The 14669-nt window shown below is 35.8% G+C and overlaps 1 protein-coding gene and 2 long non-coding RNA genes across 9 annotated transcripts in view; 2 read left to right on the top strand and 1 right to left on the bottom strand.

The window, feature by feature from the left end:
* LOC309493628 (complement C3-like) overlaps nucleotides 1-14669 on the bottom strand; it is a 528795-nt gene that overhangs the window by 86757 nt on the left and 427369 nt on the right. For all 7 annotated transcript variants that reach the window (XM_082162768.1, XM_082162766.1, XM_082162771.1 and 4 more), the window contains 2 exons: nucleotides 1537-1626; nucleotides 1158-1235 (listed from right to left, as the gene is read on the bottom strand). In XM_082162768.1, the coding sequence (XP_082018894.1) occupies nucleotides 1158-1235; nucleotides 1537-1626 (168 nt within the window). The remainder of the gene's footprint in view (nucleotides 1-1157; nucleotides 1236-1536; nucleotides 1627-14669) is intronic.
* On the top strand, nucleotides 7616-9070 carry LOC309493928. The gene is made up of 4 exons (XR_014204104.1): nucleotides 7616-7686; nucleotides 7787-7846; nucleotides 7930-8027; nucleotides 8235-9070. It is a non-coding gene; the product is annotated as an uncharacterized lncRNA (long non-coding RNA).
* On the top strand, nucleotides 9665-10171 carry LOC309493950. The gene is made up of 3 exons (XR_014204127.1): nucleotides 9665-9743; nucleotides 9941-10009; nucleotides 10110-10171. It is a non-coding gene; the product is annotated as an uncharacterized lncRNA (long non-coding RNA).

The following is a 14669-nucleotide window of genomic DNA, read 5'->3' as shown; positions in this document are numbered from 1 at the left end:
AAAGATATGATATATATTTCATCATCATAAAAATTTTTTTTGACAAATGTCATAATTGACCAAAAGGGGTAACTTGTTATTAACATATTTTAATCAAACATTCTGAATTTTAACTTCTAATACACTGTGAGAAAATAAACCAGAGAGAGAGAGAGAGAGAGAGAGAGAGAGAGAGAGAGAGAGAGAGAGAGAGAGAGAGAGAGAGAGAGAGAGAGAGAGAGAGAGAGAGAGAGATGCACACACACTAAAATCAGCTTATGAATCACAACAATAGTGACATGCTTCATGCATGCTGGGAGCCATTAGTATTATAATATGGTGGCTCCCAGCATGCATTGCTGCAGGAAGCATGTCACCAGTGTTGATATTCATATGCTAATCTTTATGTCTGTGAGTGTCTTAAATATTTTGCTCCACAATGTTGACAAAAAAAAAAAATATTCTTTTAATAACTAATATAACCATTTTGGTAATTTATGAGATTAGTGAATCGTTCTACTTCATGATGGTTAAAACTACATCACTTGATCATCTTTGTTTCTGGCATACTTTGTAACAAAATTATGTGTTTTGGTAAACACTGTTACAAAGACCACAAACTTGCATAGCAAAGCCAAGAGTCAAACTGCCCAACTAAAGCAAACACTGATCACCATAATGGTGAGTGTACTAAAACATATTATTTCCAATAAAACATCTACACTTCTATTAATTCTCAATAACTAGTTGGTAATAAGTGAAGCTGGTAATGTTGTTTGTGGAGATGTTTAATCCTCCTCTGCTGAGATCTTCACAGATTTAATGTCTTCTTTTATCTTCCGTTGATTTCATCTCCGGAAGTCAGTTGTAGTTCTTGTGTTTCTCTTTTCTTCAGTGATTCTGCTTGTTATCATCAGGTGTCTTCAATGCTCAATCATCGCTCAATTAATCACTTAACTATCTAATTAACTCTAACACTGCATCAGTGTTACTTTTAACACCCTGCTGGTGGTTCCCATATAAACACCAAGCGGTGTCAATTTTAACACGGGGGAATTTACTGTGCATGTTCATAGAGTTTTAAAACAACATGGGGATTGTGTAAATAAATAATCTTGCATTAATGAAAATATGACAGTCATGACAATGAATTAACACACATAGCTGAGTGTGTTTACCATAATCCATGCCAGCTTCACAGGATTTAATAATACGCTCATCTTTCTCGAAACTGTTTTTCTTCTGTGTGCAGTTTTCTGTGTTCAGAGAAGTTAATGTTAATACACACATATTACATTTACGCATTTAACAGACGCTTTTATCCAAAGCGACTTACATTGCATTTCAAGGTACACATTTACATTCTTATCAGTTCCTGCTTTCCCTGGGAATAGAACCCATGACCTTGGCGTTGCAAGCGCCAACGCTCTACTGTTTGAGCAACAGGAAAGCTATGACAGCATATACAGTTGTTAAATTATAAGCAAGGAACAAAATCAAATACTACAACACTTCAGGATATGGTCACTTTATACTATTATGTGTGTGTGATAATACCTTCTGCACACTGGCACAAATCTCCCTTACACAGTCTGTATATAGCGCCATCTGCCCTTTCAGGGTGGTAGAACTTTGTACAGCGACGGTCTGAAATAAACACACACAGGTTTAACACTAGAACTCCCAAGGCGGTCATTTTGACCGTTTTTAAATTTTACAGTGTAATAACTTTGTTAAAATAAAATAAATCTGGCTGTAGGACCCTGACTTTTCCTAGATATGTGTATATTTTATTCTGACACTGTTATTTTATTAAAATCACAAAACACACAACAGTTCTGACTATTTCTACCTAGAATGACCATAACGGTCATTTTGACCGCACGCATTATAGATATCATAAGTCCGCTACATTGCAAGTTTCGCGGAGGGACTTCATCACACAACTGGCGAGCGAACTTCGCTCCGACCACATGGAATCAAAAAGCCATACAACTGGAGGGACTGCAAACAAAATAAAACCAAGGAGACATGTGCCAAATGTCACAAAGTGGTGTGTGGGAGCTGCACACGAAAGGCGGTGTTTACCTGTGTGGAAAGTGCGTAAGCGTCAATGATGCGGGGTGTTTGCGCCGTTCAAATGGGCAGTTAACCTGATTTTGTTCGTTAATATTTTTTGTTCACTGAAACTAATCGTTCTAGCAGTTCATTTTCTTGTTTAGCTATTCATGTTTTTTCTTAGCCTGTTTGTATACATTTTCACATTCATTTGAATTAAAATTTTGTGTCCTGTTTATAGCCTACCTATCATTGCAGATCCATTTATTTTTTGATTTTGTATTGATTATTGAACTTATTTACAAACAGGGCTGTACTAAACGATATGAGCTTTGACGTTTCCTAACTTTTGTGCATGTCTATTCACGTGGTGAGTGCGGTGAAAAAAATATTATTTTGACGCAAAACGTCCCTTAAATAGAGGCAGCGCCTGTCGGGGGAAACTTTCTTTTGTACTTGTTTTAAGGGCTATGACGACAGGAATTAAAAGCTTCATTGGAAAAGAGAAGGTTAACATGTACAATAGATATGACATGACGAAAATGACGTTCAGTACGGCCATATGAACGTCAAAGTATGAACGGTCAGAATGACCGCTATGGTCGTTCTAGTAGTTATGGAATTCCGGTAGTTCTAGTGTTAATGATGGGAGGTCAATTAATAAAAAATGCTACTATACAAAATTTCAAGAAATATTCTATAACTATCTGTTGAAAAAATAAATAAATATAATTTGAAAACATTATTGTAGCAGATGAGTGAATAAGGGGATCTATTAAAGGACAAGTTCGGTATTTTACACTTAAAGCCCTGTTTACAGATCGTTTCTGATGAAATAGAACGGTTAAGATTAAAATTTGGACACATGCTCCTGTCCCGAGAATTTTAGGTTTCTTTCGCTTTCCCCAAAACCTCTAAAATAGGTGCACTGGAACAATCCTTCATAAAACGCATTAAACTTTCGTTTACAAAGACGTGAAACTCACCGAGTGGTCAGGGGTGTTCACTGATATGCTCACACAAAAATCGCTGCAAAAGATGTTTCTATTTCATCAGAAACGATCTGTAAACAGGGCTTTAAGTGTAAAATACCGAACTTACCCTTTAAGGTTTTTTGTTTTTTTTTACCTTTCCTTAATACAGCTGTTTGTGCATGTACTGTAAACAATCTGCAAAGTTACAGACCACAAATGTGACCCTGGATCACTAAACCAGTCACAAGTCGCACAGGTATATTTGTGGCAATAGCCAACATTGTATGGGTCAAAATGATCTATTTTTCTTTTATGCCAAAAATTATTAGGATATTAAAGGGATAGTTCACCCAAAAATGAAAATTCTGTCATAATTTACTCTCCCTCAAGTTGTTCCAAACCTGTATGATTTCCTTTCTTCTGCTAAACACAAAAGAAGATATTTTAAAGAAGGTTTGGTAATTAAACAGTTGCTGGTCCCCATTGACATCCATAGTATATTTTTTTCCTACTATGGAAGTCAATGGGGTCCATCAGTTTGGTTTCCGACTTTCTTCAAAATATCTTCTTTTGTGTTTAGCAGAAGAAAGAAAGTCATACAGGTTTGGAACAACTTGAGGGAGAGTAAATTATGACAGAATGTTCATTTTTGGGTGAACTATCCCTTTAAGTAAAGATCATGTTCCATGAAGATATTTTGTACATTTCCTACCGTAAAAATATATAAAACAATATTTTTGCAAGTGAATGCAGCACAATCGCAAACATAAATGGTCAACTTTAAAGGCGATTTTCTCAATGTTGCGATTTTTTTGCACCCTCAGATTCCAGATTTTCAAATAGTTGTATCTCGGCCAAATATTGCCATATCCTAACAAACCATAAATCAATGGAAAGCCTATGTATTCAGCTTTCCGATGATTTATAAAGCGCAATTTTTAAAAAAATACCCATGTGACTGGTTTTGTGGTCCAGGGTCACAAATTCCACACTAAAGGGAGTTGAATGAAACGTTTCAGGTACGTCAATTTTAGGCCTTTCTGTGTTGATTTAGTTATTCTATATATATATTGTAACGACAATGACTACGACATCCGGTCACATGCTGTTCAAATTAGTGAATCCTGATCTCCAAACACATCCTTTGTTGTCTCCTTAGACAACGGGTCTGTCCATGGCGCCTTTAAGTCTGCTCGGACTGTCAAAATTGCAACCTTGTTGCTCCCCAGAGGGACATTTGAGTCACAAAGGAAACCCTGTTTTTGAGAATCCCCTCTAAAACCCCCATGCCTTTGAATCACGTGACAAGCCTCAAAGGCATTCCAGACATTCCACGCACACACACTCGTGGACTTTCAAACAGAAATCCCTTACATAACAAGCCATTACTAAATGTTGATATGTATTCCTGTGTTTCTCAAGTGTCGTCACTTGCCATAACGGAAACACTGACAATTTTATTGTGTGTTTAATCAAACTTTATTTGTGTGTAATTATGCATATAAATGTAACGTTATGTTTCCCCTCTCTTTACCTGTCATACTTGGTATCTGTCTGACCGTCCTGTTTTAATTCAACCAGTCACACATAGGAGATTACAGTAAAATGTATTGTTCTGTGTGTACAATCATAAGAGGAAATATGAATTCTTTCTCTCATAAGACATATGGTCAAGGTAGGCGTGTCTTCTTCACACAAAGAAACTTTTTCCCGCTTCAGACCAGAAGATCTGATTTGCTGTTGTCCCAAAAAGAGGTCGTAAACAGATGTCTTTTAAAAGGAAGAGACTTCTGAAACTTCTGAGACTTCACTTCTCTCTCTCTCTCACCTTGCTCTCACCCCTTCCTCCTCTTCTCCCCGGCGCAACGCTTCTCCAAGGAACATCTGAAAAAGGCTCCGGCCTTCTCCTCGGACAAACACATGTTCGAGTCGTAGCTGCCGTTCTTTGCAACTAAGTTATATATATTTGCCTCTTCCTTCATGGGAGATGAATCTTATTTTCCGGTAAACGTTACATTCAGTGAGCCTTTCAAGCTTCCCGCGACACCGGAAGACGCAGCAGAAACAGGACACCGTCCTTGCTTACTGCACTGTTAGACTTTTCTGTAATTTCTACAGTTATTTACTTTAAATCCCCCAGTATTATACTGCTATTTCTCTTTACAGTAAATAACTGTGATTCCCATTGCATCATGGGAATTTTCTGTGACGTCTAACACCACATACAGAGACTTACTGTATTTTTTAAATTTGCTGTATACTACTGTATTTGACGTAACTGCCTCTCTGGCTGGCACCATTCCATCGTGCTTTTTATTTCCTAATTTTTGCCTTACACCGCGTGTCTACAACGCTATAATAGCCAGAGGCTGTCTATATTGGACACATTGAAGCGACCGGACCTTTAAATGCATACCTGTTTATCCCTTGTCAGAAATAGCGCGAGCGCTTGGACTCGTATCGGACTACGTCAGAAATATAACGGCCGCGGCGCATCACTACACCTATTTATTTTTTACAGTCTATGCACTACACTGACTGTCTGGGATTTGTCGTGTCGCGTCAGAGCATCCAGTGTAGGTAATGGGGTCTGTCTTTTGTTGGATCGCGACGTTCGTGTCTGGCCCGGGGAAGAGACGGAATTCACTTCACCGAGAGAGAGAGATCAGCAAGCAAGGTAAAAAAACAAAACATTCTGTGTGTGTTGTCAGGATTGTGCCCAGTTTAACCTATGTCATAACGTTAACGTTAGTCTAACGTTACTCGTCGTCAGCATGGCGGTAACGAACTTTACCATGGTAAACTGAGCTAACGTTTCATTTTACACACTTTGTTAGATTATTGAATTGTCGAGTTAAAATATGCCAACGAGCAACGCGTTTACATTAACAATAAATGTGAATAAACTAATGTGAAATTCTGTTTATAGCCTAATGTTGGCCTACTGATGAGAACCTTTATAGTTTTAGCATTAGTTTGCAAACTATACCATATTATACTTTTTTTTTTAATGGAATTTAATATTTACTTCCATTTTTGTGTTTAAAGGCAACTGCAACAAAGCGCCAATTCGCGCCAGTGACTTCCAGCAAGATTCCAGAGGTAGGCCAGCCCAGAGCCATAGAGAGAGAGAGTTGCGACACTCTTTGATGTCGCCGCTATGGCTGTCACGTGGTTCATGTAAGCCCCAATAGTTCCAAAACGTACGCTGGCTGTCATGTTCTTCTATGGGACAGACAGCAGCGATTGCATTATTGAACGGTAAATATAAAATAAAACACACACCCAAGTACTTTTTCAGCTGTTATTGCATTATTGCATTTTGTTAATGTCAGTTTTGCATTTGGAGATAAGTTTTAAGCTATATTTTTGGAGGGAAAAGCTTAGTGTTCATGTTCGCATGGGTAGTAGCACTGGCTTTAGCGGCTCTAACTTAACTTTTCCATATCATTCATCTGATGATGGACGTCTCATGATATTTATTTTAGCACAACTGGGCTGTATTAGGCTATTGATTCCCGTGATTTTGCTTATAAATTTTGATTCAGCCATTAGCCTACCTTCGTGATCACGCAAAGAGGTCTGCCGTGGCGGTCCGTTCAGAATTCGCTTAGAAGCTAGCTCACTTCTTCTGATGAAAGTGGCCACCCCCAGGACCACAACGTGAAACATGATCATGTTAAGATTAAGAATATTATTTTAAGATTAAGCCATACACATTATCAAAACTATAACAGATTAAAAACGAATTTAAGCATGGCTGATACAAATGAAGGTTTTCAAATAAAATATTTTTTATTAAACAATGACAGACAACAAAAATGTGTGCTTGTGTGTGTGAACAAGAAAAACAAAAACCAGGGGCAGGTGATCCATGAAACAGACAGGACTGGTGATGGCCATAACAATCCTAAAGGTCCAGCATTGTTCTCACAAGCCGCTTCACTCAAGACAATAATAACATAATGAAAAGTTAGTATATCCCAAAAAATTAAATTAAATAAAAGTTGCTATAAAGGTGGTAGCGATTCATTACCGAACTCTTAGCTGACGAAGTCGCGCTAGCTAACTAACGTTAGCTAGCAGGCAGTGCTTGAAAATTGGTTGAAACAACCAACATAAAATATAAATAATTACGCTGTGCATGTACAAATGAAGACCAGTATAAGCATCGCAAAGGGCCTCTGATACAATATAGACAGTTGACAATTCAAAAGAGGTCGATATTTCGGCAACTTAACTCTGGAACAACTCGACGCGCAGCAATGTAAGTGAATGGTGTCCAACGCCCAAATGACAGTGTTTGGAACTATTCCGATCTTCATATCCCGGAAGTAGGCGGTTAAAAGCGCCGCCATTATTTACAACGGAGGTCTATGGGAGTGTCGCAACTCTCTCTCTCTATGACTCTGGGCCAGCCCATTTGTGATATATTTTGAGATAAATTTGCTGAAATGATTAGCAATACGCTATGTGAAAATTGCTTTTGAGCCACTGGTGCAGACTAAGTAGCTTACAATATCTTACAATATCTTATAAAATCTCTATAAAATTGGCTAACTTTATATCAAATAAGTGACCCTTGCCTTATGTCTAACTTTATTAGACAGCAAATGAACCAATCAGAAGATGGACCATTGTCTTTGTTCAGTCTCACCAGATTAAATGTATCCAGGTAAGCACTGCAGTAAAACTCTCACTAATTCATTCATACAAAATCTAGCATTCTAAACAACTTAAGTTTATATTTTTGCATTATTTTGATATTTTATTAGCCAGAAGACTCTACCATTGCAGTCCCACCTGACTAGGAAGGTCCTAATATCAGCGCACAGGTGGGTTAACTACTGTAGGAAGGAGAACGATCATCACACAGTGATTTCTTGCATGTATCTTACTGTGTATTTGTCTCAAACAGGTACTCCTTCACTGCAGACAAGCTGAAATGGGCTAAAATCATCGATTTCAGTCGTTCTTTCTATGGATCTCAGCATTTTTGGACAGAATTTAGGATTTGTAAGTATTAAAATTTAATCTGGCATAATTTTATTTAGTTCTTTTGTATGCTATTTATTGACAAAAGCTGTTTACAAATATATATTCTTAAGTTTTTGTGAAAATAATAATAAAAATTAACAAAAAAAGGAGGTTAAAAATAATGTGACACTAATATTCTCTCTCTCTCTCTCTCTCTCTCTCTCTCTCTCTCTCTCTCTCATATAGTGTTGGAACCGGGATCTCCTCTGAAGGACTGAGTACATTTGTGTTTGTGGGCACGCATGCAGACCAGGGAACACTCTGATGTTGTCAATCAAGTTCTGAACAGGAACCAATCTTTGGAGAAGTTCATTTATTCACAAAGGTGGACAAAAACATTGTGTTGGCTTTTTAAAGATTATTTTGATGATGACTTTTACTCCTATGCTGTAGAAAAGATGGAGTAGACAGTCAGACATTGATAATAATAAGAAATGTTTCTTGAGCATCAAAGAGACTTCTTTCAAAAACATTAAGACACTTAAATACTTATTTTGGCCTCCAGTGTACATGAATCCAACAAATTTTTGGAAATAAGTGAAATTATTTTGAAGGTGGGGTTATGTGTCATGTATTGTGAAAAGAACTGTGTTTTGTCCTGTGTTGGACATTTCCTTTTTGAATGCTTAAAAATGTATTTATATTCTGCAGTTTTATGAATGTAATGGTTGATATTTCATTATAATACTTGTATAAGCTAAACAACCAATGACTACATTCATTTAGTCAAATGCTAATGTTTTGTTTATGGTTTTATGTATGTTTTCAAAAATGTGTGCAGTGAAGGACAGCACATAATGTGTTAATTTAACACGTTTACACATCTTTGTGTTAACCTCTCTGACATATTTACTTTGTTAAAATCATTAACACAATGAATGAGTTAAAATTAACACAAAAAACATTATCCCTAAACTCACCCATTAATGTGTAAAAATTTCACACATCATTTCCAGCATTGGCATGTTTATTTTGTGATATATATGAAATGTTTTAAATAAAAAAATGGTATTTTGTGATAACTTTGTCTAATTGGTTTGTATGAAAGTAGTACTTATGTAGGATAAAAATAAAATTAATCATATATCAAAATTATCAAATCTAATTTATATTTAGTACAAATAAAAATAATTACAGTAGTGTACTGATTAGCTTCGTTTTTACAGTAATGCACTGTACTGATTAGCTTCGTTTTTACAGTAATGCACTGTATTACACAAAACTGAAATAGGGTTTGGTACTGTAACTCTTAATTACAGTAACTTACTGGCAACAGTGTTGCCAGTAAGTTACTGTAAAAAACCCTTGAAAAGTCTAACAGTGTATGTTATAACGTTAACGTTAGCCTAACGTTACTCGTCGTCAGCATGGCGGTAACGAACTTTACCATGGTAAACTGAGCTAACGTTTCATTTTACACACTTTGTTAGATTATTGAATTGTCGAGTTAAAATATGCCAACGAGCAACGCGTTTACATTAACAATAAATGTGAATAAACTAATGTGAAATTCTGTTTATAGCTTAATGTTGGCCTACTGATGAGAACCTTTATAGTTTTAGCATTAGTTTGCAAACTATACCATATTATACTTTTTTTTTTTATGGAATTTAATATTTACTTCCATTTTTGTGTTTAAAGGCAACTGCAACAAAGCGCCAATTCGCGCCAGTGACTTCCAGCAAGATTCCAGAGGTAGGCCAGCCCATTTGTGATATATTTTGAGATAAATTTGCTGAAATGATTAGCAATACGCTATGTGAAAATTGCTTTTGAGCCACTGGTGCAGACTAAGTAGCTTACAATATCTTACAATATCTTATAAAATCTCTATAAAATTGGCTAACTTTATATCAAATAAGTGACCTTTGCATTATGTCTAACTTTATTAGACAGCAAATGAACCAATCAGAAGATGGACCATTGTCTTTGTTCAGTCTCACCAGATTAAATGTATCCAGGTAAGCACTGCAGTAAAACTCTCACTAATTCATTCATACAAAATCTAGCATTCTAAACAACTTACGTTTATATTTTTGCATTATTTTGATATTTTATTAGCCAGAAGACTCTACCATTGCAGTTCCACCTGACTAGGAAGGTCCTAATATCAGCACACAGGTGGGTTAACTACTGTAGGAAGGAGAACGATCATCACACAGTGATTTCTTGCATGTATCTTACTGTGTATTTGTCTCAAACAGGTACTCCTTCACTGCAGACAAGCTGAAATGGGCTAAAATCATCGATTTCAGTCGTTCTTTCTATGGATCTCAGCATTTTTGGACAGAATTTAGGATTTGTAAGTATTAAAATTTAATCTGGCATAATTTTATTTAGTTCTTTTGTATGCTATTTATTGACAAAAGCTGTTTACAAATATATATTCTTAAGTTTTTGTGAAAATAATAATAACAATTAACAAAAAAGGAGGTTAAAAATAATGTGACACTAATACTCTCTCTCTCTTTCTCTCTCTCTCTCTCTCATATAGTGTTGGAACCGGGATCTCCTCTGAAGGACTGAGTACATTTGTGTTTGTGGGCACGCATGCAGACCAGGGAACACTCTGATGTTGTCAATCAAGTTCTGAACAGGAACCAATCTTTGGAGAAGTTCATTTATTCACAAAGGTGGACAAAAACATTGTGTTGGCTTTTTAAAGATTATTTTGATGATGACTTTTACTCCTATGCTGTAGAAAAGATGGAGTAGACAGTCAGACATTGATAATAATAAGAAATGTTTCTTGAGCATCAAAGAGACTTCTTTCAAAAACATTAAGACACTTAAATACTTATTTTGGCCTCCAGTGTACATGAATCCAACAAATTTTTGGAAATAAGTGAAATTATTTTGAAGGTGGGGTTATGTGTCATGTATTGTGAAAAGAACTGTGTTTTGTCCTGTGTTGGACATTTCCTTTTTGAATGCTTAAAAATGTATTTATATTCTGCAGTTTTATGAATGTAATGGTTGATATTTCATTATAATACTTGTATAAGCTAAACAACCAATGACTACATTCATTTAGTCAAATGCTAATGTTTTGTTTATGGTTTTATGTATGTTTTCAAAAATGTTTGCAGTGAAGGACAGCACATAATGTGTTAATTTAACACGTTTACACATCTTTGTGTTAACCTCTCTGACATATTTACTTTGTTAAAATCATTAACACAATGAATGAGTTAAAATTAACACAAAAAACATTATCCCTAAACTCACCCATTAATGTGTAAACATTTCACACATCATTTCCAGCATTGGCATGTTTATTTTGTGATATATATGAAATGTTTTAAATAAAAAAATGGTATTTTGTGATAACTTTGTCTAATTGGTTTGTATGAAAGTAGTACTTATGTAGGATAAAAATAAAATGTATCATATATCAAAATTATCAAATCTAATTTATATTTAGTACAAATAAAAATAATTACAGTAGTGTACTGATTAGCTTCGTTTTTACAGTAATGCACTGTACTGATTAGCTTCGTTTTTACAGTAATGCACTGTATTACACAAAACTGAAATATGGTTTGGTACTGTAACTCTTAATTACAGTAACTTACTGGCAACAGTGTCTAACAGTGTGCCTCTCAGCATCACCCGAACAGAGAACAAACTTGCAAGTATATTTATCTGTCTAAAAGCTGATTCCAGGTGTCTCGTGAATTTAGGTTTCTGTATGTAATAATTACTAGCTTTTCCCTTCTCTCTATATCCTTCTTTATTTCATTTCATTCATTCTGATCATGTATGTTCTTGTTTGGTTAAATGTTTGTTTGTTTTATTGTTTGCATTTTTACGTACGTTTATATTTGTAGCTCATATAATCTCTCTAGTTTTGCATTTATTAAAATCCATTTATACTTTTCACTGTCTCTGTGTTTGAAAACCCGCTTTTATAAAGTCAATGAAACAAAAGATCTAATTAAGCTACAAGCTCGATATTATAGACTACATTGAGTAGTTTTAATTAATAAACTCAGAAAGTTTGATGTTCGTGGCCAGAAGATAAAACTTTCTTGGAGTTTGTAAATACCCCTTCTTAACTGTGAAAATTTTACATTTATTCGCTGGACGAATGATTGATGACCAGACCAGTTACAGAACAAGGTAATCTCGATAATTGATAAAGTAAATGTACATGCGACTTATGAATTATGACCATGAGTTATGATTATTAATATTTCCAAAATTCCCTATATCCGTGAGCTAATTCGCATTTACCCAGAGTCGTTTATGTTACAATATATATATATATATATACACTGTATATGGTTTCATTATGTGACCTCCTGATTTCCTGAAGATGATTTCATGTTATTTATTTCTATTTATTTTTAATCATGTATTGTATGTTTAACTTCTATTGCTTCAAATGTTTTATGAATTACGATATTGATTTAATGAATTAGACTATCTCTTACTGTATCTTGTTTGAAAATGTACTTTATTGCCTTGCTCTACCTCGAGTTCCTTATCCTATTTTTTTTGTGTGTGATACAAGTGTCCCCTTCAATCTTTGTTCAATTTAAAATAATAATAATTAAAAAATAATAATTGGCAGACGCAGTTCATTGAGACGAGTTATATTAAAGAGCCGATCAGAACGCCATAATTTTACACCGCACACTTCGGCGGCACATTATGGCTGCGACATGGCTACCGGAGCTGATCGCGCACACTCTCAATGCTTGTGTTTATAACAGCCACGACGCAGCACGTTTCAGAAGCGTCCCAGAAGCGGTATCGCTTCGCTAAAGATAGGCGCCTAGTCTATTTTTGACGGACGACGTGTCCAAGCCGCACCTACACAGCAAAATCCCCAGTGTTAAATTAACACTCCTCAGTGTACATATGTGTCCACACTACAGGGTGTTAAAATGAACACTGAAGCAGCGTTGAAGTTAAAGGTTGTATCAGTGATTTTAGGCCCAAAAACAAAAGATCACATTCATCTAATCTTTCCTAACGATCCGCTAGCTGCCCGCCCCATAAGCATACCGTCAAAAAATGCGTCTCTGTAGACAGCCTAGGCTCTGAGATCTGCACACAAAAACAATTGGTTTCACCAACCACTCAAAACCAAAACAAATAGTGTTTCAACCAATCACCGACAGGGGGTGGGTGTTGTGAGGTTTCGTGCTCGTGCACGGCTGCACGCGAAGTCGGAGCTAAAGAAGAAGCTGGCGCAGCGTGCGCGAATATTGTTCGGCGTGCATGATCAATGTGTGCATTCACTCACGCAGGAGCTTCGCGTGAGCAGTAGCCCCCACATAGCAACATTGTTTCGGGCCAGATCTGGCCCACATCTGGCACTTGTGGAATGCGGATCTGGCCCACATGCAGCAAAGAATAACAGCCCTTGGGTGGCCCACTCCTGTTTGCCAGATGTGAGGCACAAGCAGGCCATAGCAATGCCATATGTCAGCCAAGAGCAAAGAAATAAACCAGAACTGGACCTTATCTGAGCCACAAAATCTGTGTATATTAAATATGGAGTCATCTCAGCCTTAATAAGCCTGTTAACAAGCAGAATCACTGAAAGAAAGAAGAGAACAGAAAAAGAGACGAGCAGAAACACAAGAACTACAACTGTTTTTTAACAATCAGCTGTTTTTATATAGCACAAACAGGGCTACCATAATATGTGAGCCACGTGTATGTACATGTTTTCATTTTTGAGAGAATAATGTTTATGCATGGTTATTGAAAAAACTAAAAACTAAAATTTGGTGGTTATTGGAAAAAATAAAAATGAAAGTTGCTGAATTAAGACCACAAAACACATATTAAATATGTGTCCACAAGACTTTTGACTAATGGATGTTGTCCCTTTGAGTTCTAGCTTCAAAATGATGTGAAAATAGTCTTGCTTTATCGTTCACAAAAAAAAAAAAATACATTGATTTAAATGGTGTAAAACAGGTTTTGCTTGGAAAGCCAATGTGCGAGGGGGGGCGTGAAGGAGGAGTAGTTTACACCTTAGATTACAATGTCCCACACACTCTGCATAATGACTCTGCCTAATGAGCCATTCATTCAGGTGTGACACTGACTGAGCCACAATGCAAGGACAAAAGATGTATTTAGACTTATATTGACCATTTAAGATTTCGCTTACATCTCTCTTGTAAATATGTTTTGCTATTTTATAAAAAAAAAATACAATTACAACAATAATTACAATTTCAACAATATGTCAAGTGTACTCTTTCTTTGTAAAAAATAAATAAATAAATAAATTATAGGCCTACATTTTATCATATGTATTCATTAGTTTGAATATAGCCAACATTGGAACATCTAACATCTTAGTCTATGACTTTATTTTTGACAAAAATAGTTATTATATATATATATATATATATATATAACGTTAGATATGAGCAGAAATTGCTAAACTAAAGCTTTTTTGATGTGGCAGTATATTCTACAGTAGCCTAAAAACTGTACCCAAATAGTCAAAATGTTGTCTTTCATACTTCGCCTGACTGTAACGTTGTTTTTATGAAATATTAGGGCATATAAATGCTAATTTGCAGTTTAATACGTTGCTTATACAAATACATTTTATTTCAACATATTCCAGTCGATTTTTACTCATCTCAG

This window comes from Leuciscus leuciscus (genome assembly GCF_965113295.1).
Source record: "Leuciscus leuciscus genome assembly, chromosome: 3".
Lineage (NCBI taxonomy): Eukaryota > Metazoa > Chordata > Actinopteri > Cypriniformes > Leuciscidae > Leuciscus > Leuciscus leuciscus.
The sequence above is the reverse complement of the archived record's forward strand: the minus strand, read 5'-3'. Positions and strand labels throughout refer to the sequence as shown.